The 26,566-nt window shown below is 38.7% G+C and overlaps 1 protein-coding gene across 1 annotated transcript in view; it reads right to left on the bottom strand.

The window, feature by feature from the left end:
* The window catches only part of CHN1 (chimerin 1), a 208,006-nt gene that overhangs the window by 31,996 nt on the left and 149,444 nt on the right, over positions 1-26,566 (bottom strand). Inside the window, exon 7 of the mRNA XM_052662504.1 lies at positions 17,687-17,764. Within this exon, the coding sequence (XP_052518464.1) occupies positions 17,687-17,764 (78 nt within the window). The remainder of the gene's footprint in view (positions 1-17,686; positions 17,765-26,566) is intronic.

The following is a 26,566-nucleotide window of genomic DNA, read 5'->3' as shown; positions in this document are numbered from 1 at the left end:
CTCCAGGCAAGAATACTGGAGTGGGTTGCCACTGCCTTCTCCAGCTTAGGCTCATACACAATTTCCTTAGTGCTAAAATACAAACACAGTTTCTGGTGTCAATGTTCTAAGCTGTCAGACTGGCCCCTTACACAGAGCCAACAACTTGAAATCCAGGAATCAGGCAGTGGAAACACCAAACTACTCAAGGCATGTATTTTATTTATCACATTACAAGGTGAAGTTTGTGTAATAAATGATATAACAATAAATATCACTCAGTAATTTAAAAACTTTCCATTCTAAAATATGGGTGTTGAAAGCATTATAGAACCTATAATTTAATGTTTAGCCATTTTTCAAGTTTCAGAAGCAAATTTCTTTTAATTTCTTTTTATAGGAGCTCTAATGAAAGCTTTGTCTCTAAACTGAACTATGGTTAAAAAGTTTTAAAATGTTGAACACCATACCTAAAACACTTCTACTTTGAAAGTTTAGTTTCATTACTTGGACTAATGTTGCATTTAAATATCAGTAAGGAAAAATCAACACAGTAAATCAACACTTCAAAATATCAATCTCCTAAAGTCATATTATGAAAGGATAATAGGAAAATACAATAAATGAATCAACCAGGTTGTGCAATAAAAACCACTGTACCATCCACAGCTGACTGACAGATAATCTCTATACCACATTATAGGATATAAACTGAACACTAAGAAACAAAAAAGCTCAGACTAATCCGCATTATCTTATGATCCACAATTTCTCAAAGCCCAGTCTGTACTAACAGTCACAGTTCCTCAAAGCCAGGTTTCAATTTCTCTTTGGCTTATAGTTGTAAAAACGTCACCTGAAGAAGTTTGTTGTTTTATTATGAATAGAGTATTCCTCTAATCACCTGGAAAAGGTTTCACGAAAATGCACAAAAAATTCTTAAACTATGTAGTTCAAACTCTTTTTAAAGCTCTAGTAAAAGAGATCCAAATTTTTTCTATTGTTTTTCTATTGGGTTAATTGGGTCTTCTTTTCTAGTTTCCTAAAGTGAAAGTTCCAGCTTGTGCTTCTTCCAGCCCAGCGTTTCTCATGTTGTACTCTGCAGATAAGTTAAATAAGCGGGGTGACAATATACAACCTTGACGTACTCCTTTTCCTATTTGGAACCAGTCTGTTCCATGTCCAGTTCTAACTGTTGCTTCCTGACCTGCATACAGGTTTCTCAAGAGGCAGGTCAGGTGGTCTGGTGTTCCCATCTCTTTCAGAATTTTCCACAGTTTATTGTGATCCACACAGTCAAGGCTTTGGCATAGTCAATAAAGCAGAAACAGATGTTTTTCTGGAACTCTCTTGCTAGTGAAGAAGTTGGCTTAAAGCTCAACATTCAGAAAACGAAGATCATGGCATCTGGTCCCATCACTTCACGGCAAATAGATAGGGAAACAGTGGAAACAGTGTCAGACTTTATCTTTTGGGGCTCCATGGTGACTATAGCCATGAAATTAAAAGACGCTTACTCCTTGGAAGAAAAATTATGACCAACCTAGATAGCATATTCAAAAGCAGAGACATTACTTTGCCAACAAAGGTCCGTCTAGTCAAGGCTATGGTTTTTCCTGTGGTCATGTATGGATGTGAGAGTTGGATTGTGAAGAAGGCTGAGCACTGAAGAATTGATGCTTTTGAACTGTGGTGTTGGAGAAGACTCTTGAGAGTCCCTTGGACTGCAAGGAGATCCAACCAGTCCATTCTGAAGGAGATCAGCCCTGGGATTTCTTTGGAAGGAATGATGCTAAAGCTGAAACTCCAGTACTTTGGCCACCTCATGAGAAGAGTTGACTCATTGGAAAAGACTCTGATGCTGGGAGGGATTGGGGGCAGGAGGAGAAGGGGACGACAGAGGATGAGATGGCTGGATGGCATCACCGACTCGATGGACGTGAGTTTGAGTGAACTCTGGGAAATGGTGATGGACAGGGAGGCCTGGCGTGCTGCGATTCATGGGGTCGCAAAGAGTTGGACACGACTGAGCGACTGAACTGAAGGTGAAAGTTTAGCTAATTAATTTGACCTTTCCCCCCCAAAATAAGCATTTAATGGTACAAAGTTCAATTTAAGCACTATTTTAGCCACATTCCAAGAATTTTGGTATGTTGTAGTTTTCCTCTTATTCAGGCTAAAATATTTTCTAATGTTCCTATGATCACTTCTTTAATTCATGAGTTATTTAATAGTAAGTTGTTTAATTTCTAAATATGTGGAAACATTTTCATATTTTAAACTTAATTGTGTTGTGGTAAGAGGATATGCTTTATATGATATCAATCCTTTTCTATTTATTGACACTTGTTTTACGGCCCAGAATATTGTCTATCTTGGTAAATCTTTCATGTTCACTTGAATAGTTCGTGTATTCTGCTGCTGCCAAGTAGAATACTCTGCAAATACCACATTTGATACTGTTGTTCAAGTCTTCTAAATCCTTACTGATTTTACATTTGTTCTATTTGTCTGTCTGTCCTATCACTGTGACAGAAGTGCAGAGATCTCCATCTGTAATTGTGGCATCTGCCCATTTCACTTTTCAGTTGCTGCTTTATGTATTGTGAATCTCTGATATTAGGTGCATATAAGTTTTAAACTATGTCCTCTTGATGAATTTTACCCTTTTTACTGCCAATAATACTTCTTGTTCTGAAAACTACTATGTTTAAGTATAGCCATTTGAACTTTCTTTGAATTACTGTTTGTATGATACATCTTTTTATTTCTCTGTCTCTTTAAAGTGGGTTTCTTGTGGATAGAATATAGTTGCATCTTGGTTTTTAAATCCAATCTGACAACAACTTCTCTCTTTTAATGGAGTGTGTAGTTTAGTTCCATTTAGTATAGTTCTCAATATAATTGGCTTTAAATTGTCATCTAGCTTTTGTTTTCTATATATTTCATTTGGATTTTTTTTCTTGTATACTTTTTATGAATACATTCTGTCTACACTATTAGCTTATAACTGTTTTATTCTTTAGAGTTTGTTCTAAGGTTTACCATATACATCTTTAATAATATTATAGTCTACCTTCAAACAATATTATGCCCCCTCATGTATAGTGTATCTTACAACAATACATTTACACTTTCTGACCCTATACTTTATGCTATTGTTATTTGTGTTACTTGTGCAAATTACATATTACTATTTTTGCTTTAAACAGTAAATTAATTTTTCAAAAAAAAAACACTAAAATGACGGAAAAACATATTTTTACACTTACCTACATGTTTACTGGGCTTCCCTGGTGGCTCAGAGGGTAAAGTGTCTGCCTGCAATGCAGGAGACCTGGTACTATTTTTGGCATTCTTTATTGTTTTGTACAGACCTAAATTTCCATCTGGTATTATTTTTCTTTTGTCTGAAGAACTTCCTTTAACATTCTTATAGGTCTCTTGGTGATGGAATCACTCAGGTTTTTTGTTGTTGTTGTTGTTTAAAAAATATTTTGTCTTCATATTTGAAAGATTTTTTGCAGAATATAGTATTCTAGAATATAGTAGTATTATTATTGTTGAGCACTTTAAAGATGTTATTCCATTGTTTTGCATAGTTACTGATGGGAATTTTGCTGTCTTTCAGCATCTATATGTATTCTCCCCACTTCCCAACAGAACTAGTGAAGTGAAAGTGAAGTTGCTCAGTCGTGTTGGACTCTTTGAGACCTCATGGACTATAGCCAACCAGGCTCCTCCGTCTATGGAGTACTAGTGACAAAGCAAAATACGCTTCTTCTGTTGACATATTTTTCCTACCCTGAAATAATCTTTAAAGATGTTAACCTCTTCTTTTTAAAAAAAAAAAGTACATTCTATTTATATTTGTGAGTGTGCATATTTAAGGTCCTCAGTTCAGTTCAGTTGCTCAGTCGTGTCCGACTCTTTGCGACCCCATGAATCGCAGCACGCCAGGCCTCCCTGTCCATCACCAACTCCCGGAGTTCACTCAGACTCACGTCCATCGAGTCCGTGATCCCATCCAGCCATCTCATCCTCTGTCGTCCCCTTCTCCTCCTGCCCCCAATCCCTCCCAGCATCAGGGTCTTTTCCAATGAGTCAACTCTTTGCATGAGGTGGCCAAAGTAGTGGAGTTTCAGCTTTAGCATCATTCCTTCCAAAGAAATCCCAGGGCTGATCTCCTTCAGAATGGACTGGTTGGATCTCCTTGCAGTCCAAGGGACTCTCAAGAGTCTTCTCCAACACCACAGTTCAAACGCATCAATTCTTCGGTGCTCAGCCTTCTTCACAGTCCAACTCTCACATCCATACATGACCACTGGAAAAACCATAGCCTTGACTAGACGGACCTTAGTTGGCAAAGTAATGTCTCTGCTTTTGAATATGCTATCTAGGTTGGTCATAACTTTTCTTCCAAGGAGTAAGCGTCTTTTAATTTCATGGCTGCAATCACCATCTGCAGTGATTTTGGAGCCCCCAAAAATAAAGTCTGACACTGTTTCTACTCTTTCCCCATCTATTTCCCATGAAGTGATGGAACCTGATGCCATGATCTTTGTTTTCTGAAGGTTGAGTTTTAAGCCAACTTTTTCACTCTCCTCTTTCACTTTCATCAAGAGGCTTTTTAGTTCCTTTTCACTTTCTGCCATAACGGTGGTGTCATCTGCATATCTGAGGTTATTGATATTTCTCCCAGCAATCTTGATTCCAGCTTGTGTTTCTTCCAGTCCAGCATTCCTCATGATGTACTCTGCATATAAGTTAGATAAGGAGGGTGACAATATACAGCCTTGACGTACTCCTTTTCCTATTTGGAACCAGTCTGTTGTTCCATGTCCAGTTCTAACTATTGCTTCCTGACCTGCATACAGATCTCTCAAGAGGCAGGTCAGGTGGTCTGGTATTCCCATCTCTTTCAGAATTTTCCACAGTTTATTGTGATCCACACAGTCAAAGGCTTTGACATAGTCAATAAAGCAGAAATAGATGTTTTTCTGGAACTGTCTTGCTTTTTCCATGATCCATAAAACCATAAAACTACAAATACATAATGAAACTGGAATGTTGACACAGGATACAGGATGCTTGGGGCTGGTGCACTGGGATGACCCAGAGAGATGATATGGGGAGGGAGGTGGGAGGAGGGTTCAGGGTTGGGAACTCATGTACACCTGTGGTGGATTCATGTCAATGTATGGCAAAACCAATACAGTAATGTAAAGTAAAAATAATAATAATAATTAAAAAAAAGAAACTGGAATGTGAAAATAAAATTCAAGAGAAACCAAACACGTTTAATTTCTAGAGCCTAGAGCCATCTTTTATATATTTTACCACATGTAAGGGATTAAAACGTCACCATCAGGCTGAAGCAGAGTACCACTTTAGGAAGGAAACTTCTTACCCATAGCCTGGTTTCCTCTTTGTTTCTCTGCTGCTCTTACAATTTTCTCTTTAGCACCGATTTTCAGCAGTTTGATTATGATGTGCCTAGTGGTGTTTTCATGTTTTTTTCTATCCGGTGCTCATAGCACTTCTTGGATCTGTGGGTTTTCGTCAAATTTACACAATTCTTGGTAATTATCGCTTTATCCCGTGACCTCCCACCATTGCGTCTTCTGACTCCAGTTGCACCTAAGGTAGACTGATATTGTCCCACTGGTCTCTGAGGCTGTGCCCCCACCCCCTGCCCCGGGTCTCTGTCCTCCATTTTGGATATTTTTATTGCTGTGTCTTCTGGTTCGATAATCTTCGTCTTCTCTGCTACCTAGTATGCTATTAATACCATCCAGTGTATTCTAAATTTCAGGCATGTTTTTTTTTATCTCTAGAGACTCCATTTGGATTGTTTTAAGCAGCTTCCCTTTCTTTCCTCACTGCAGCCTCTAGTCTACTGCTAATGTAATCGTGCTACTAAGACGATACCATTCTGAGGACTTGTAAAACAACGCCTCATCTATTATGATGTCTTTCCACTTCTACTCTCAGGTGGGCAAAACTACGCTCAGCCGAGGGTGAATTTCGGAAATTATTCAGCCTGTTGCTTTCTGGTGGTTTTCTGATAGTTTCTTCTCATGCAAGTGTACATAAGCACTCACTCAAAAGACTCATGAAGACGCCTATGCAGAACTCCAGAGCTCTGAGTACAGCTCTGTCCCCCAGGTACTCTGCCCTCCAAATTTTAGTTTCTTTGTCTTGCCAAACTCCAGTCTGTGTCCTCAACTTGGTTAGACCAGAGGATTTCCCCTCCATGTGCTGTGGCCTGGACACTGCCTTCATGCAGTGAGTGAGAGCAGTCTTAAGACTCAGCTTGCTTGTGTTCCTTCTTCAGGTATCACAGAACTGTAATACCTGTTGCTCAATGTCTGACTGTTGTTTTGCATACTTTTTATGGTTTGCTAGTTGTATAAGATGGGAAGGTATATCTATTTCTCCCATCATGGCTGAAAGTGGGAGGTGAGATTACGTTCTTGATTCTAAAACTGATCTTTCATGTGAGCTTGAACCTGCGACTTTTCTGGGCACCCATTTCAACACATGTCAAATGGCATTAACCTAATCAGCCATCCTCAATGCCCTTTCTATAGGCTGAACGGCTTCTGGATTCTTTTACCCTCATGTTCTACATGTGCACTTCTCTCAGCCAAGTGTTACATTAATATTATATTCAGTGAGCTGTACACGAGGATCTTGTAACTGGTGATTTCATTTGTCATTTAATGTTGTAATGGGCATTTCTTATTTTTCAGCCATGCAGAATAAACGTCTTGTCTTTGGCTAATAGTTTTCAACCCACGTGAACTGTATGGAGCCGACCCTATCCCCAGCTGCAGCAGAAGGTATGTGACCTAGATCCAAGCCAATCAGCACATTCCATTCTCTTGAACCAGAGCTACTGGTTCAGAGATGGGCATATAAGATAACTGGGTGAACGCCTGCCAAGCCTAGACCCTTTGCTCAAATAGTCTTTAAGCAGCTGACTAGAATCTGAGCATATACAGAGCAGGCACCTCTACCAGCCATCTTGTCACCAGAGGGAGCCTAAAAATGAAGACAGAACTGGGTGACAGAGTCCTGGTAGCATTTTAAGCCCTGGGCCAAGGGATACCTTCAAGTAACACTGGACGTTTCCTACTATGTGAGTCAGTAATTTCCCACTTTGCCTCAGAGAGCATGGGTTGGGCTTTCTGACATTTGGATGGAAAGTCTCCCATCTGTCCTTTCAAATGGTAAATATCAGTTTGGGTTCCAAGTGGATTTCTAAAAAGACACACTGAAGCAACATCATACAATGGTGGAGTAATGAGCTGTAATAGCAAACTGTGAAAGCAAAATTACAGGCCTCTGAGAGGTGGATCTTCTCTTTATGAACACACTGTACGAGCTTGCAGGGCAGAGCCACAAGCAGCAATCAGGGTGTGGAACACGTAAGGGATAGGACTCCAAACACAGGAGTTCTACAAAAGAGAAAGAATGAACCTCAGACTCAGGCCTGATTTGGGCAAATCCATTCACATCGCCAAAAATGTCACCTCCATTGCAACAGACTGGAGGACATTCAAGAATCCTCTGGCTCCCATGACCTAAAAATGAATGTATTCTTTTCAACTTCTATGTCTGGATAACCCTTTAAAAACACACCCGGTTCTACTTTTGCTCCCTACAAAATACACACATATAGAAAATAAGCAGTTGATTATTTTCTTTAGGAGTGTACCGCCACTGGGCTATTTCCCCTTTTCTTTCTTTCCTATTCTAGCAGCAGAAAGAATATTAATGTAATTTAAGGTGAGAGGTTAGTAAGCCTGGAAAAAAAAAAAAGCTATTGGTATGTTATTTATTGGAAAATAATCTGTAGTGGTTTCTCAGCCATCAGTAGTGCTGTGGTAAAATATCTAAGCAAGAAAAATCAATACCTGCATGTGATCTCTTCACTTAAAAAGATCTTTCCTAGATTTCTATTCCATTTCTTTTGGTGTCTATGTGCCTGTTCTCTCTGCCCTTTGGGCAATGATATTTTGGGCTATATACTGTTACATAAGAATAATGAATGCTACCTAATAAGGGTAATAATTGTACTGAGATAGAAGATGTTATGACATGTACATATTCCTCAAGCATAAACTTTGATTATTTTATTAAAGCCACAGTAGGCTTCACTATTAGACTGTCTCCCAAGGAATGTTGATATAGTAGGCCACAAAGAAAAAGAAAAGTATAATGTGTCAAAGTTGTAGAAAACAGATATATGAAATATTACACAGGAACAGAATTAAGACTTAATCCTAAGGTAGGGGGATGGATATATGACACAAACGACTATAAAAAGTTGCCTATAAAGCATGAACACGTCCCAAATCCTTGGAGATTACTGTGTGGACAAAAACTAAAGTACTAAGAATTCTAGAGGAGGTGACTTTTCAAAATTGTGTGTTCTTCCTAAGGATTTACATCCTTAACTTGTTACTGTGTTGAGAGTCATATGCCAGGCTGATTCTCCACTTTAGGAAACATTTTGGAGAAACCATGTTATCTAAAACATTGTCAACAGCACAGACAGACAGGATGGAAATAATCAATACTGCATTAGATGCAGCTCCCTCACAGAGGGTCTCAAATTAGGATACTCGTTGAAAATAAGAACTAGGATAGGTTCTGGTGACAGAGAAAGAGTGCCACGCTCCTCCTCAAGGTGTTTAAAAGTGGCAACCTTAACATCTTAAAAGCTTGTTTTGTTTTTAAATTATTTGGTTTTTAATTTCATAAAAGACAAAGTATACCTAATGTGTTTCACTAACAGCCTCCTAGTGAAAACAAACTTGCAAAGTTCTCCCCAAATGCTATATTATTAATACTTTGTTTTTTAATCCCATAAAAGAAATAGGACTCCTAAGAAATTCCACTAATAGCCTCCAAGAAAGACAAACTTCCAAATCCCTCGCCAAATTTGAAAAGAACAAGAGCAAAAAATAGGCAAGTGAGACTACATCTAACAATCTTCTGCACAGCAAGAGAAATCAACAGAGTGAAAAGGCAACCTGCTGCTGGGTCGTAATACACTAACAATTTACATTCCCATCAACAGTGCATAAGGGGTTCTTTTACACCCTCTCCTACACTGGTTATTTGTCTTTTTGACAATAGACATTCTAACAGGTATGAGATGATATATCTTGTTTTGATTTGTATTTCCCTGATGACTGGTGATGCTGAGCACCTCTTCATACAGCTGTTGACCATTTGTCTGTCTTTTGAGAAAGGTCTATTCAGGTCCTTTCCTCATTTCTGAAATGAGTTTTTTGGTATGATGTCCCTATATAGTTTGGATATTAACCTCTTGCCAGATACACTATTTGCAACTGTCAATGTTTTCTTAATCCATAGGTTGCCTTTTTCACTCAGTTGACTGTTACCTTTACTGTGCAAAAGTTTCTACTTATTTTTTGCTTTTGCTACCTGTGCTTTTGGGGCTATATGTAAATAATCAATGACAAAACCAATGTCAAAAACATTTTCCTTTACGTTTTCATCTTCTAGATTTTTGGTTTCAGGGCTTATATATAAGTCTTTAACATGAAACAGTTTTTTAATACATGCTGTGAGATCGGCTGAGTCCAAGAAGTACAGAGTCCCATACAGGATAAACCCAAGGAAGAACACACCAAGACATATAGTAATCAAATTGACAAAAAGACAAAGAACATTAAAAGCAACAAGGGAAAAGCAACAAATAACATTATGGGAGTTCTCTTGTAAGTTATCAGCTGATTTCTCAGCAGAAACTCTGGAGGCCAGAAGGGAGTGGCATGAGATATTTAAAGTGATGAAAGGAAAGAAGCTACCACCAAGAACACTCTATCCAGCAAGGCTCTTGTTCAGATTTGATGGAGAAATCAAAAGCTTTACAGACAAGCAAAAGATAGAATTCAGCACCACCAGACCAGCTTTGCAACAAACGCTAAAGGAACTTACTACTTTTCTAGGCAGAAAAGGCCACAACTAGAAATGAAAAATTACAAATGGAAAAGCTCACTGGTAAAGGCAAACACATAGTAAGGGAAAGAAATTATCTGCACACAAATATATCAAAACCAGCACCTGTGAGGAGAGGAGAGCACAAATCCAGGACATTGGAAGTGCATTTGAAATTAAAAGACCAGCAACTTAAAACAATCTTGTTTCTATGCAGACTGCTGTATCAAAACCTCATGGTAACTGCAAACTGAAAATCTACACTAGACACACAAAAACAAAAAAGGAATCCAAACACAACACTAAAGTTAGTTATCAAGTCATAAGAGAGCAAAAGAAGAAAGGAAGAAAAAACATCTACAAAACCAAATCCAAACTAATTAAGAATGGCAATAGGCAATGGGAATTTGTTGTATGACTTGGAACTCAAACCTGAGTTGAACTCTGCAACAATCTAGAGGGGTAGGTCTGGGAGGGGAGTGGGCGGACAGTTTAAGAGGGAGGAGACATACGTATACTTGTGGCTGATTCATGTTAAAGTCTGGCAGAAATCAACACAATTCTGTAAAGCAAGTATCCTTTGATTAAAAAAAAAAAAAGAATGACAAAAGGAACATATGAGTTGGCCTAAAATTTTGCTCATGCTTTTCCATAAGATCTTATAGAAACTAGGAATGAACTTTTGGGCCAACCCAATACATTTCAATAACTACCTTAAATGTAAATGGATTAAATGCTCCAACCAAAGACATAGGCTGGCTAAATGGATACAAAAACAGGACCCATATATATGCTGTCTATAAGAGAACCATTTCAGATATAGGGACACATAGAGACTGAAAGTGAGGGGATGGAAAAGGTATTCCATGCAAATAGAAATCAAAAGAAAGATGGAATAGCAATACTCAGAACAAAATAGACTTTAAAGATTGTTACAAGAGACAGGGAAGGACACTATAAAGATCAAGGGGTCAATCCAAGAAGAAGATATAACAATTTAAAATACATATACACTCAGGAGCACTTCAATATATAAGGCAAATGGTAACAACCATAAAAGGAGAAATCGACAGCAGCACAATAATAGTGAGTGGAAGACTTTAACACCTCAATTTCATCAATGGACAGATCATCCAGACAGAAAACCAATAAGAAAACACAGGCTTTAAATGACACATTAGACCAGATGGGCTTGATATTTATAGGGCACTCTACCCAAAAGCAGCAGAATACACATTCTTCAGTACACATGGAATATTCTGGGCAAATCACACACTGGACCACAAAGTGAGCCTTGATAAATTTAAGATTAAAGATCATATCAAGCACCTTTTCCTACCACAACACTATGAGATTAGAAATCAACTGAAGGGGGGAAAAATGTAAAAAACACAAACATGTGGAGGCTAAACAACATGCTACTAAACAATCAATGGATCACTGAAGAAATCAAAGAGGAAACCAAAAAACGCCTAGAGACAAATGAAAACAAAAAAGCGCGGCCATCCAAAACCTATGGGAGACAGCAAAAGCAGGTCTAAGAGGGAAGTGTATAACAGCAATACAATCTTACTTCAGGAAACAAGAAAAATCACAAATACACAACCTAACCTTATACTAAGAGCAACGAGACAAAAAAGAACACCCCCCCCCCCCCGCACTAAAGTTAGTAGAAGAAAAGAAATTATAAAGAAAAGAAAAGATCAATGAAATTAAAAGCTAGTTCTTTGAAAAGATAAACAAAATTGATAAACCTTTAGCTAGACTCACCAAGAAAAAAAAAAGGACGAGGGATCAAATCAATAAAATTAGAAATGGAAAAAAAAAAAGTTTCAATGGACATCACAGAAATACAAAGGATCATAAAGAGACTACTACAAGCAACTATATGCCAGCCAATAAAATGGACAAGCTAGAAGAACAAATTTTTAGAAAGGTATAATCTCCTAAGACTGACTCAGGAAGAAACAGAAAATATGAACAGACCAATCACAAATACTGAAACTGTGATTTAAAAGACCCCAAGAAACAAAAGTCCAGGATGAGATGGCTTCACAGGTGAATTCTATCAAACACTTAAAGAGTTAACACCTATCCTTCTGAGATGTTTCAAGAAACTGCAGAGGAAGGAATATTCCCAACCTCATTCTATGAGGCCACCATCACCCTGATATCAAAACTAGACAAAAATAACACCCAAAAAGGAAACTTATAGGCCAATATCACTGATGAACATAGATGCAAAAATCCTCAATATAATACTAGCAATCCAAGTCCAACAATACATTAAAAGGATCACATAGCATGATCAAGTGAGATTTAGCCCAGGCGTGCAAGGATGAGGATCATTTGTGAATCAATGTGATAACACCACATCAACAAACTGAAGAAAACGATATGATCAAATCAATAGATGCAGAAAAGGCTTTTGACAAAAGTCAACACCCATTTATGATAAAAGCTCTCCAGAAAGTGGGCACAGAGGGAACATACCTCAAAATAATAAAGGCTATATATGACAAACCTATAGCTAATATCATTCTCAATGGTGAAAAGCTGAAAGCATTTCCTTTAAGATTAGTAGAAAACAAGGTTATCGGCTCTCACCACTTTTCAACATAGTTTTGAAAGTCCTATCCCTGACAATCAAAGAAGGAAAATAAATTAAGGGAATCCAAACTGGAAAAAAAGTAAAACTGTCACTGTTTGCCGATGACATGGTACTATATATAGAAAATCCTAAAGAAACTACCAGAAAATTACCAGAACTCATCAATGAATTTGGTAAAGTTGCAGGATGCAAAATAAATACACAGAAATCTGTTGCATTTCTATACACTAACAATGAAAGATCAGAAAGAAATAAGGAAACAATCCCATTTAACATCACATCAAATAGAATAAAATACCTAGGAATAAATCTAACTGTATTCTGAAAACTATAAGGAGGCAAAAGACCTATACTCCATAAACTGTAAGCCACTGATGATAGAAACTGAAGATGACACAAACAGATGGAAAAATGCACGTTCTTAGAAGAAAATATAGGCAGAACACTCTTCGACATGAAATGAAGCAGTATCTTTTTTTGATCCATCTCCTAGGTTAATGGAAAAACAAAAATAGACAAAAGGGACCTAATTAAACTCCAAAGCTTTTGCAAAGCAAAGGAAACCATAAACAAAAAGATAACCCACAGAATAGGAGAAAATATTTGCAAATGATGCGACTGGGGCATTAATTTCCAAAATATATAAATAGCTCATACAGCTCAATATAAAAAAATAAGCAATTCAATTAAAAAAAATGGGCAGAAGACCTAAGTAGACATTTCTCCAAAGAAGACATACAGATGGTCAAGAGGCTCATGAAAAGATGCTCAACACTGCTAATTTATTAGACGATGCAAATCAAAACTACAATGAGCTATCACCTCATACCATTCAGAATGGCCATCATCAAAAAAGTCTACAAACAATAAATGGAAAGAGTGCGTAGAAAAGGGAACCCTCATGTACACTGCTGGTAGGAATGTAAACTGGTACAGACACTGGAGAACAGTATGGAGGTTCCTTAAGAAACTAAAGATAGAACTACCATATGATCCTGCAATCCCACTCCTCAGCATATATCTAGAGAAAAATATGGTTTGCAAGGATACATGCACCCCAATATTCGCTGCAGCACTGTATACAATAACCAAGACATGGAAGCAACCTAGATGTCCATCAATAGACGAATGGATAAAGAAGACGTGGTGCATATACACAATGGAATTAATACTCAACCATTAAAAAGAAGGAAATACGGTCATCTGCAGCAACACGAACGGACCTGGAGATTATAATACTATGTGAAGTAAGCCAGACAGAAAAAGGCAATTATCATAGGATATCATTTATATGTGGAATCTAAGAAAAATGATACAAATGAACTAATTTACAAAACAAACTCTTTCAGACAAAGAGCAAACTTATGGTTATGGGGTGTGGGAGGGATAGATTGGAAGTTTGGGACTGACATGTACACACTACTATATTTAAAATAGATAACCAACAAGGACCTACTATATAGCACAGGGGACTCTGCTTAACACTCTGCAATAACCTAAATGAAAAGAGAATTTGAAAAAGAACAGATGCATGTAACCTGAATCACTTTGCTGTATACCTGAAACTAACACAACATTGTGAATCAGCTATATTCTAATAAAAAATAGAAATTTAAAAAATATCTATGATCCTTCATGTTTCTTTTAATTTGCCCAAGTAGTCAGTTCTCTGTTATTATTACATTATACGTAATCTTGATTTTGTCTTACAGAGCTATTTGAATTAAACATACCAAATGGAACATTGAATAATTTGAAGCAAATAAAAGAAATACAGAAGATTTCACTGTATTCTGTGGTGCGTGAAAATGCACTGCTCTTACATAACTATGCCTGGGAGCTAAGAAAGAAGCAAGAGCTTTCTTTAGCACCACAATCATGCCAGGGTTCTCAACTGCATCAGGATCTCTGCTACTGGGCAAGAAACAGTCTTGGTATGGATTCAGAAAAAATATCCACTTAGGGGTAATTTGTAATAACAGGAATAGTGGTTATCATGTACCTACACATATCAGGAATTCAACTTTTCTCACGTAGAACCAGAGGTTTAGAGAGATGAAGCAACCTGCCCAAGGTCACACAAGTAACAAGCAAGTTCCTAAGGGCAAGGACTGGATCTGAGTTATCATTCAATCTGGAGAGCCTCAGATGCAGGATATAGTCACTGCTGGTGGGGTGCCTGTGTCTGACTTTTATGGCTGAGTTGATTTTGTTTTGCTTAGTTTTTAAGTCGGTTTAAGAAATCTGCACTTATGCACTTGCTGTCTCTGTTGTGTTAGGATAGGGGCAGTTCTTAAAATGAGAGGTTGACCCAGGAGACAGTTAAAATTATTTTCACTCTAATATATATTGACAACTTTACAGGATAATCATTTTTAAAGGATGTGGTATATTTATTTTTAAATGATGACCTCCCTAAGAAAGACAACTATCTTTCTTGTGATAAGATTCTTTATCAAATCCTTCCTTGTAAGTAATAATGGACGGGGACTGTGTTATATAACACAGCAAAATAGGAAGCCTTCTTGTTTTTTTCTCTTTTATTATAAACAACACAATAACAAAAAACAAACACCTGCCTAGAATATGGAGTTAGGCCCAGCTGAATTTTTTGTGGGGGGTCGGGGGGGTTTCACCAAAGGTACAAGATACTCGTGGCTTCACCTTCTGAAATGAGATCTGACAGCTGTTCCACACCACAGAGCAATGTTATATAACAAGGCAGTTCAAGAGGCAAAAAAAGAAAACCACACTAAAGTGAGGCTTTGGTGAGTGGGTTGGTGGTTCAGCAGAGTACACTTTCAGCAACAAAAAAAACAGTCAATGGCAAGGCCACATGAATGATTATCAGTATGTAAATGCTCAGGACTTTCCCGACAATAAATCTCTGAGCTGGACATACTTATATATCACAGGCAGTGACCTTCTAAGTGAGCATTTGTGTGGGAGAGCACTGCTCCAGCCTCAGACTCTGAATTCTTTTAGGGATGTCCCTGGAAGTCAAGTATGCCCCCTCCACCTTCTTGTTTTTATAACGTGACCCCACAGAAACATTTTTTAAGAAACAGAGTAATTTCAATGGAAAGAGTCAAATTTTGAGACTTTTGACCTTATTAGCAACTCTAAAAAATATGTAATGCAATCCACTGTCCAACATGGAGCTCTTTCTGAGCATAAATACTTCACTTTTTTTAAAAAAACAGTGAGTCCAAGCTCACTTTAATTTTTTAGCTCCAGAAAGGGAAGCAGACTTCTACTTTTTAATATGCTCTTTATAAACAAACAAGCAAAAAAACCCCTAGAATTTTAACAGTACGGGTACTGAGCTATAAGTCACAATTGGTCCCACAGTCAGCACTTTCTGGCTATACAAAATCTGCTCATTAAAGTCACATGTTAAGTTGAAACTGAGAAATTACTGGAAGACAGAACCCCAAAAATGAAAGAATGTGCTCGTTTATGAAATTCTTGAACAGATCTACCCTTTGCTTTTTGTCAATATTGACAGAAAGCATGTACAATGAACTTAGCACTAAAATGGCATTCTTAACAGGTCAATCTGTTTCTGCTTAACATACCAGAGGGATATATTTTAAAATCTCAGCCATTTTGAAAGAGTTCACATAATTTCCTGCTTAGGAACCGAAATGGCTATTTTTGAGACCAAACATGTACACAATTTGATACCTGCAAAAGGATATACTTGGGATCATTTTCCTGATAAAAATCCTGTAAGACCAGGTGGCACATCACACAAGACACTGAGGCCCAGTACCTAGAGGGACTGTTTAGGTCATAAACAGAAGAGGCAGTTAAGACTGGATACATTTTACAGCAGTGGTTTCAATTTCATTTTACATCAAAGACTGGTTGAAAGGTCAAGTCTTTAATAATGTTGAAAGAGAGAAAAGAAAACACTACTTGGTTTACCTTGAAACATTGGCAATCATTACACAGCCCATGCATTCTGGAATGTATCCTTTATCCCCAGATAATCTGAAGTTCATAAAAATCTTTTTCACTATGGAAAAAGCTGAGCTGCTGGAGGCTGGGTATTTGGCATTTTAGTAAAATTAATGCTAGTGTTAAAAATCAGGATAAATTGCAAATTTGGAGCTTGGTGCATTCTATCTGCTGAATAAATTAATAAACAAATGGAAGAGCAGGGTCTTCAGTTTATCATCTTCTGAAAACAGATACCCCCTAACATCAAAACTAATGCCATTTTGTCTACACTAACAGTATTCTTATCTCAGGAACTTCATTATAAAGTTGTATAACTATTGGGCAGTTACTATAGAAATGCTAGTGCAGTTACCCATGACGTGTAATTGGGTCTCCCACATACAATCTCACATATGTTCTCCAAATTATGTTACAAAGGACTGAACTTCAAGGTCTTGTATCATGTTATAAATGCAGGCAAGATCTACACATAGTTTGAATCTACACACACATTTTGATAAAAAATGATTAAAGTACAGTTGGTAAAACACAGTAACATAATAATTTAAAAACTATACATATATACACATATGCAAGGTGAAAGAAAATACTCAGAAAGTGAAGAGAAGCTGCTAAGTGTCAGCAGCCTAACAGTCCCACGGTAGCCATCCTCCTCTCATCATGGGCAATTCATCAGCAGAGGAGAAAAGACAGAAACTATGGGAAATGGACACCATCTGCTCAATCCAGATGCCAACAGCACATGCTTCTTATAGCCAAAGCTTTTTACCAGAAATGAAAGGAGATAAGATCTAATCCTCTCACAAAACATCCCACAAAGGTGGTTAGACATATTTGCATCACAAATAATAATGCCAAGATCATTATTAATTGAGACCTTTTAAATATCAGTCAAGACTTTTACCACTGAGTATACACTGATCAAACAGAATACTAAATCAGCACTAGAGAAAATGGGGTTGGATTCTATCAGCTTTACTCAGCTATTCCTTAAAAAAAAAAATCATGCTTAAAACATCTTCATTCCCTGAATAGCAAGAACAGTTTAGTCCAGTCATTCTAGTTTTAAAAAGACATACTTTTAAAATTGTATATTTCAAGTAATGTGCATTTCCTTTCTTATAAGAAAAGGTTAAAAATAAATATTCTTACCTTGAAATTGTGGACCTTTTCATATTTTGGAATTTGTTCGTTTTCTTTCAGAGTTGCTCTTCTAACAAGTGATGTCAACTGCGAATAAGCAAAGAGTTTCAGAGGTTGCCAGATTGTCACAGACGACTTTTGAGAACCCAGTTTCATTCCCAAGGCTGCTATCAATAAATCTTGCTGACGGCCCTCTTGTTTTGATTTGTGAACTGTAGCTCTATTAGTTTTCCTACCCGACCAAGACTCTTTGGATGGCATTTTGGAATTCACAGGAAATAAAGCAAACCTATATTGATCTATGTCTGTCGATGAACTCTATTCAGCTAACAAATGAGCATTCTTCCAGCCAGCACAGAGCCCTACCCTACAGAGAGCTGCAGAGAAACAGCACGGAGAGGTGGAGGAGGGTGATGAAGCACTTCTTAAAAAGAGGTCCACTAGCCAGAAAAATTCTTCTTTCTTCCCTTTTTTTTTTTTAAAGGGCTCTATATTTAAGCTTCTGAAAACTTAAAAGTCTGAACAGAAATAAAGAGTCGATGCCAACACACAAAACATTCAGCATTTCTCTATCCTTTTTAAAGAGCCATGCAATTTTGACAAATGATACATTTCTAAATGCTTTCTTTTCTAGTCAATGTATTAATGTCCATTCTGAAGGAGAGATGCCTACATCCTGCCTGCAGTCAGTTTCAAGCAACTGACACCCTGGGAAGCCCCTGGCAGAGGGTGGGGGAGGGGAGGGACTTGGCAAGGAAGGCTGATTAGACTGGTCACCGTAAGAAAGGAGAGAACCAATGAGAATCAAGCAACAGTATTTAAGTACTGTATTCCTCAACTCTGTATCTCCCTCCTCTCATGTAAGATTTTTCTTGCTGGCTCAAGGCAAAAAAAAAAAAAAAAAAAAAAAAATCAGTGGGAAGACAATGAGCACTGAATGAGTCATGCATCATTACAAAATGGATTTTCTTTTAACCTATTAAAAGCAAAGGAAAATCAACACACACAGCACTAGGTTTTAAAAAGAAGGTACCACCTGCTAGGTAAATTATGAAAAGCTGATCTATAATTTTTTGTGCATATGGACTACAGTTAGTTAACTAAAACCCCATTTTATTAAACACGAGCAAAAGCTGAAAAGTATTTTGATGAAAAACAAAAGGAGTTTAACTAGGTATCATACTATTTTCACGAAGAGCAAGGAGCACACCCTTGTCTGCACCAACAGCCTGGAACGGTCAGTTCAATCTCTCTACCATGAGTAGTTTCATTGTGCATCTGTAATTTTAAATAGGTCCAATCATTATTTTAAATCTTAATCTCAACATTCCTCATTTAAAGAGCTTCAGGCCAGGTCACGGTGCAAGCTGGTTGGGAGCAGTCCCTCATGTACACAGGTCCCAGATGTAGTGCTGGACCCTGAGGTGTCTGTCTGCTGATACAGAAAGGCAAGTGCTTGGCAAGAGTCTCAAACCCAGCTCCATTTAAGAGCAATACCTACACAGTACATTTCTTTAAAACCAAGGGGCTGTAAACTTAGGTTTTCTCATATTGGTTCCCTCAACACCTCCCATCTGTTTCCTCATGCTATAGTAATCAAGTTTAACCCATTCTGATTCTAAAGTTACATTGTCTTTAAAGAATCAAAAATACTATATTCAAATGAATTCAGTCCATCTGCTTAGATAAGTGCAAAAATTTTATTTCAGATCTCATAGTCTATAAGGAGTATGGGGCCCCTGCAGATTCTAATTTAATCAGGGCATGAAGTGGTCCTTAAACCATGGCAGATATTGATAATACTGAACGACTGATTTGTAAACATACCCTAATATTTTTAAATTTGAGTCTACAGTTCCATCTTTTAAAATGATTTCTTTTTTAAAAGACACTTCTAAGTAAATAAAAAGGCAAACGTTAACATTTACATCTACAGATGTTTCATTTCCACAAATTTATACCCTTACCTGATTACTATGAGACAAAAAAATTTTTTCCAAGTAGAAATACAATGGAAAGAACTTCCTTGCCTAACCTACATTGCTCTTTAGCTTAGACCTAGTTTGTCATGTGATGACTAAAAATAGACAAGCCAGCCAACCCCTTAGTTACACACAACCTATAGTCAAGTTTATGTTTTTCTCAATGGGCCTGAAAAACACAGACACTAAAGGCAAATTTGACAGTAGTTTTTTCCTCCACATTATTTAACAATGAATGTTTAAATTACTAATTTAGAGACAACAGTTACCCCATGTAACCCAAGAAACTTTTTTTCCTGAGTATTTCTGATCGAGAAATACTTTATTATAGATCATCCCAGTCCTTCAGCTGTAGTAACTACAATTCAACCAAAGCATAAAAATATTCATAGTAGAGTTCTCCAGAAAATTCATGGCTGAGTAAAACTGAATATTTTTGTCACTGAGAGGTAAGGTCTACTAAGACTTCGCCGTCAATGTCTTTCCTGAGTAACTGTTCTACCTAAGAAAGAAGTACTGGAATAATTACAACTTGGGCAACTATCTAGGGCACTAAGAAGATAAAAAACAATGGTTCTAGATGAAAAACTTCTTAGCTCCTCTCAACTGGCTGGAGGTCTTGTCACTATTACACCTTCCATAACTGCAACTGCATTTCTGCATTAATTCTGAGGAGCTCTCAAGTCAGAATTGCTAACTCTTGAATTCAGAACCAGTATCAATGTTCTGACATTGCAGACAAATGTCTACCACTCTTCCTTATATTTTTTTGGCCATATCTATCTGCTTAGATGGATAGAGCATCTATTAATTATGACTATCATTCATTATTAGGTACTTAGGCTCTAAGCACCCAGCTAAACACTTTACATATATACAGAATCCCATTAATTCCACAGAAAAACTATCTGAGGCATATATTACCTTCATTTTATAACGGGAAGAACTGAGGCCTACAGAAGCTTAACTTCCCCAAATTGTACAGCTATTAGGTTAAGTAGTGGATAGGAGTTAGGCTTTTAAACACTATGTTGCTGCTGCTGCTAAGTCTCTTCAGTCGTGTCCGACTCCGCATGACCCCACAGATGGCAGCCCACCAGGCTCCCCCGTCCCTGGGATTCTCCAGGCAAGAACACTGGAGTGGGTTGCCATTTCCTTCTCCAATGCAGGAAAGTGAAAAGTGAAAGTGAAGTCGCTCCGTCATATCCGACTCTTAGCAACCCCACGGACTGAAGCCCACCAGGCTCCTCCGTCCATGGGATTTTCCAGGCAAGGGTACTGGAGTGGGGTGCCATTGCCTTCTCCAAACACTATGCTATATCCACTCAAACGAGAAAATGAAAGGAATCCACGGAGTCTGAGAGTAGTTGATTTTTTCTCTCTGGTATTCAAGGTGTTTCTCTAGTTATTTTCTCCTTTCAGTTCTGAAGAACAGCAACAGATTGTAAGACAGCAAACAATGAGGCACACGGAATGGTAAGAGAAAGTAATAATCACTAAGATCTAGATCTCAAGTGTAGCCCACAATACATGCAGTAGGAAATGCAGCCCTCGGGCTCCATTCAGATACCCCCTCCTTCAGGACGCCTTTGACCATCTGAAGCAATTAGGTGTGACGTCACCCACCTGGGAACCTCAGAGTCCTTCATTTGTTCATTAATTACCAGACGTATCACTTTCTACCTCATATCACAGGTGCCCATGTAGCTGTTTATATAAAACTAGGTCTTACACATCTCAGTATAAATCCTGAACCTAGCATAGCAGTAGCTTGTACAAATAAAGATTCAGTGAATAAAAATCAAATGAAGGCAGCTTTTTTTTACTGGGGGGCAGTGTATTACAATAAAAAATGTGATTTAAAATCAGACACACTGAAGTTTGAATCCTGACCTTGGGAGATTTATTTGTTGCCTTGGTTAATATATACTATGGATAATAATCCTGGAGAAGGGAATGGCTACTCACTCCAGTATTCTTGCCTGGAGGATTCTATGGACAGAAGAGCCTGGCAGGCTACAGTCCATGGAATTTCAAAGAGCTGGACATAACTGAGCAACAAACACTTTCACTTTCATGTCCACGGATAGTAATACCTACTGTAGAGGGTACTGGACAGTTTGGGGATGATACATAAAGAGGAAGAGACTACAGAGAGTTCAGTTCAGTTCCTCAGTCGTGTCCGACTCTTTGCAACCCCATGAACTGCAGCACGCCAGGCCTCCCTGTCCATCACCAACTCCCAGAGTTTACCCAAACCCATGCCCACTGAGGCGGTAATTCCATCCAACCATCTCATCCTCTGTCATCCCCTTCTTCTCCTGCCCTCAATACTTCCCAGCATCAGGGTCTTTGCAAATGAGTCAGCTCTTCGCATCAGGTGGCCAAAGTATTGGAGTTTCAGCTTCAACATCAGTCCTTCCAATGAACACCCAGGACTGATCTCCTTTAGGATGGACTGGTTGGATCTCCCTGCAGTCCAAGGGACTCTCAAGAGTCTTCTCCTATACCATAGTTCAAAAGCATAAATTCTTCAGCACTCAGCTTTCTTTATAGTCCAACTCTCACATCCATACAAGCACTCAATAAATGATACAGGGCTGCTGTGCCAAATATTAGCTGCAGAGTATGTACACTGCGTAATATAAGACAGGTTTCTGTTTAAGTGAAAGTGAAAGTTGCTCAGTTGTGTCCAACTCTTTGTGACCCCATGGACTGTCCAATCCATGGAATTCTCCAGGTCAGAATACTGAAGTGGGTAGCCTTTCCCTTCTCCAGGGGATCTTCCCAACCCAGGAATCGAACCCAGGTCTCCTGCATTGCAGGCAGATTCTATACCAGCTGAGGCACAAGGGAACCCCTTCTGTATAAGGAGTTAGATTAATCTGCCTTTGGTTCATACATACAAGCATGCCTAGAAACTCCTGCTCTTCTCTTTATATTATGTTTTCTATCAAATTCCCCCAATTCCAGTTCTAATCCTATCTTTCAAAAGGCATATGATGTGTGTTAGCTGAGGGAGCAGGGATGGGATAGGGCTAAAAGGAAAGAAGATTCTCAGCATTTGTTAAGAGGTCAGGAAAAATGTGTGATGCTTCATATCTTTGTCCTAGTTCTTGGTTACAGAGCCTGAGACATGTTTCATAATGGACATTTTACAGGCAAAGAAATGCTCACAGGTCATTCTTGCTGGAAATACCAGCAGTATTTTGCTTTGTATTTTGACTGGGAATCTTTGGCCTGTCTTGGACCTGACTCTGTCCATCCTTAACACAAATATCATTTTTGTATTCTGCTCAGATAAGGGTAACTAGCCTGGAAAGAGAGACGGAAAAGGAGCAGATTCCACAACTTCTCTGTGTCTACCTTTGTCCATACCATCTGCAGTTCAGAGAACAGGACTAGGAAAATGCAGGCTAAGAGTGTTGTAAGGGGGAAATAGGTGACCTTGGAAAGGAATGCATTTGCTGTTTTTCAAATAAAGAAATTTCTACCACTGACCCCACTATGCTGTTGTCTAGTAACAATACTGGACTTGTGTTGAGCTAGCCTCTCATTTTCACCAAGTGTAGCAAAACAGGAACATGGGCTCTTGGGTCAGAGAGAAGTGCTGACCTTAACCCCTTCATCTACTGGCTGTGGTGAGTCTTTGCTCAAGCTACTGATTTAAGTGGATTAAAAGTACTTGCATTATAGAATGATTAAGAATTAAATGAGATAATAAGCATTTTTCATTATTCCTAGCCCAGAAAGTAATTAACAAATAGAAGTTTCATCTCTTTTCCTTCCAAGACCCCATCTGTCCAAGTTCAGAGTTAGTATAACCTGTGACAGTGACACACATTAAAGGCCCAAGGCCACTGCCCTAAGCAACTTGAGTTTCAGGTCAAACTGTAGCCACATGGTTTAGGGACACATCCTAGGCATCTGTTCAGTTACTCAGTTGTATCCGACTCTTTGCAACCCCATGGAATGCAGCATGCCAGGCTTTCCTGTCCATCACCAACTCATGGATTTTGCTCAAACTCATGTCTATCGAGTTGGTGATGCCATCCAACCATCATCCTCTGTCGCCCCCTTTACGTTCTGCCTTCAATCTTGCCCAGCTTCAGGGTCTTTTCATAGGCATCACCATTCTGCAGTTTTTAAACTTACCATGTCCTGGTAATCTGAACCCCTGGGCTCAAACTGAGTAACCCCTATCCTCTCCTCCTTTCTTCCTCAAATCCTGCTTACATTAAGGTGCAGATGACTGATTACACTTCCTTTTCCATGAATATCTGATTTTAGTATGGGACCAAGACTTAAGCCAAAAGAATAAATCTCTAATTACCGAATATCAGGACACGCTAACAGTAAGAATGTTTTCTAGAAAACTAGAAAGACCTCATGCAAACAGTTATCTCCGTTGTAACATCATGATGACATCACAGACTCATGAGCTCAATGCTCCAGTTAACTAAGCTGAATCAACATTCCATCCAATAAGTACCATAAAGGATTGTTCTAGCTGGCATGGCCCTAAGGCTCATAGACATGTAGAGTAGCTGGATTTACTTGCTGCTGGGTGATCTAAAACACTAATTCAGGTTTAGCAAATTCTGCAGTTTCCACAAAATGTTGAAACTGAGTTATAAACAACAGTTCTTCCACAATCAAAATTTGTAGATCCAAGCAAATCCAGCTCACTCTAGATATACTGATTATTCATACGTGTGTCCCCTAAATCATCATTTGTAACCTAGTTTCTCTCCATTAGAGTCAAGAGTGGAATATATTCAAGGTACTTAACAATTATATGTCAGCTTACATTTATTAACTGACAACTACACGGCGCTGTCCTAGTAAATGCTTTACAGGCATGACGTAGTTTAGTTTCCCTTCATGGATCACAGCTTTGTCGTGGTGAAGGGGCTTGTATAACTCAATGAAGCCACAAGCCATGCCATGAAGTGCCACCCAAGATAGATGGGTCATAGTGAAGAGTTCTGACAAAACATGGTCCACCAGAGAAGGAAATGGCAACCCACTTCAGTATTCTTGCCATGAGAACCCTATGAACAGTATGAAAGGGCAAAAAAAGATATGATGCTGAAAGATATGACTCCAGGTCAGAAAGTGTCCAATATGATGTTGGATAAGAGCAGAGAAATAGCTCCAGAAAGAATGAAGTGGCTGGATCCAAGTGGAAACGATGCTCAAGTCCTGTTAGGTTCATGAATCAAGATAAATTGGACATGGTCAAGCAAGAGATGGCAAAAATGAACACTGATGAACATCAACATCTTGGGAATCAGTGAACTAAAATGTACAGGAATGGGAGAATTTAATTCGGATGACCATTATATCTACTACTGTGGGCAAGAATCCCTTGGAAGAAATATAGTAGCCTTCATAGTCAACCAGAGTCTGAAATGCAGTACTTGAGTACAGTGTCACAAATGACAGAATGACCTCAGTTCCTTTCCAAGGCAAGTCATTCAACATCAGAGAAATCCAAGTCTATTCTGCAACCACTAATGCCAAAGAAGGTGAGGTTAACCAGTTTTATAAAGACCTGCAACACTCAAACCAGTCAATCCTAAAGGAATTCAACCCACAATACTCCTTACAAGGACTGATGCTGAAGCTCCAAAACTCTGGCCACCTGATGCAAATAATTGACTCATTAGAAAAGACCCTGATGCTGGGAAAGATTGAGGGCAGGAGGAGAAGGGGGCGACAGAGGATGAGATGGTTGGATGGCATCACTGACTCAATGGACAGGAGTTTGAGTAAACTCCGGGAGATAATGAAAGACAGGGAGTCTGGTGTGCTGCCGTCCATGGGGTCACAAAGAGTTGGACATGATTAGTGACAGAACACCACCACCACCACCTTCTAGAACTAACACCCAAAAGACGTCCTTTTCATAACAGGGGATTGGAATGCAAAAGTAGTAAGTCAGGAGATACCTGGAATAAAAAACAAATTTGGAGAGGAGTACAAACTGAAGCAGAGCAAAGGCTAACGGATTTATCAAGAAAACATGCTGGTTATAGCAAACTCCCTTTTCCCACAACCCAAGAGATGATTCTCCAAATGAACATCACTAGATGATCAATAATGGAATTCAGTTCAGTTCAGTCGCTCAGTCGTGTCTGACTTTGTGACCCCATGAATCGCAGCACGCCAGGCCTCCCTGTCCATCACCAACTCCCGGAGTTCACTCAGACTCACGTTCATCGAGTCAGTGATGCCATCCAGCCATCTCATCCTCTGTCGTCCCCTTCTCCTCCTGCCCCCAATCCCTCCCAGCATCAGAGTCTTTTCCAATGAGTCAGCTCTTCACATGAGGTGGCCAAAGTAGTGGAGTTTCAGCTTTAGCATCATTCCTTCCAAAGAAATCCCAGGGCTGATCTCCTTCAGAATGGACTGATTGGATCTCCTTGCAGTCCAAGGGACTCTCAAGAGTCTTCTCCAACACCACAGTTCAAACGCATCAATTCTTCGGTGCTCAGCCTTCTTCACAGTCCAACTCTCACATCCATACATGACCACAGGAAAAACCATAGCCTTGACTAGACGGACCTTAGTCGGCAAAGTAATGTCTCTGCTTTTGAATATGCTGTCTAGGTTGGTCATAACTTTCCTTCCAAGGAGTAAGCATCTTTTAATTTCATGGCTGCAGTCACCATCTGCAGTGATTTTGGAGCCCCAGAAAATAAAGTCAGACACTGTTTCCACTGTTTCCCCATCTATTTCCCATGGAGTGATGGGACCAGATGCCATGATCTTCGTTTTCTGAATGTTGAGCTTTAAGCCAACTTTTTCACTCTCTCACTTTCATCAAGAGGCTTTTTAGCTCCTCTTCACTTTCTGCCATAAGGGTGGTGTCATCTGCATATCTAAGGTTATTGATATTTCT

Source organism: Budorcas taxicolor, chromosome 2, assembly GCF_023091745.1.
Source record: "Budorcas taxicolor isolate Tak-1 chromosome 2, Takin1.1, whole genome shotgun sequence".
NCBI lineage: Eukaryota > Metazoa > Chordata > Mammalia > Artiodactyla > Bovidae > Budorcas > Budorcas taxicolor.
Note: the sequence above shows the minus strand (reverse complement) of the source record. Positions and strands in the feature narration are given on the sequence as shown.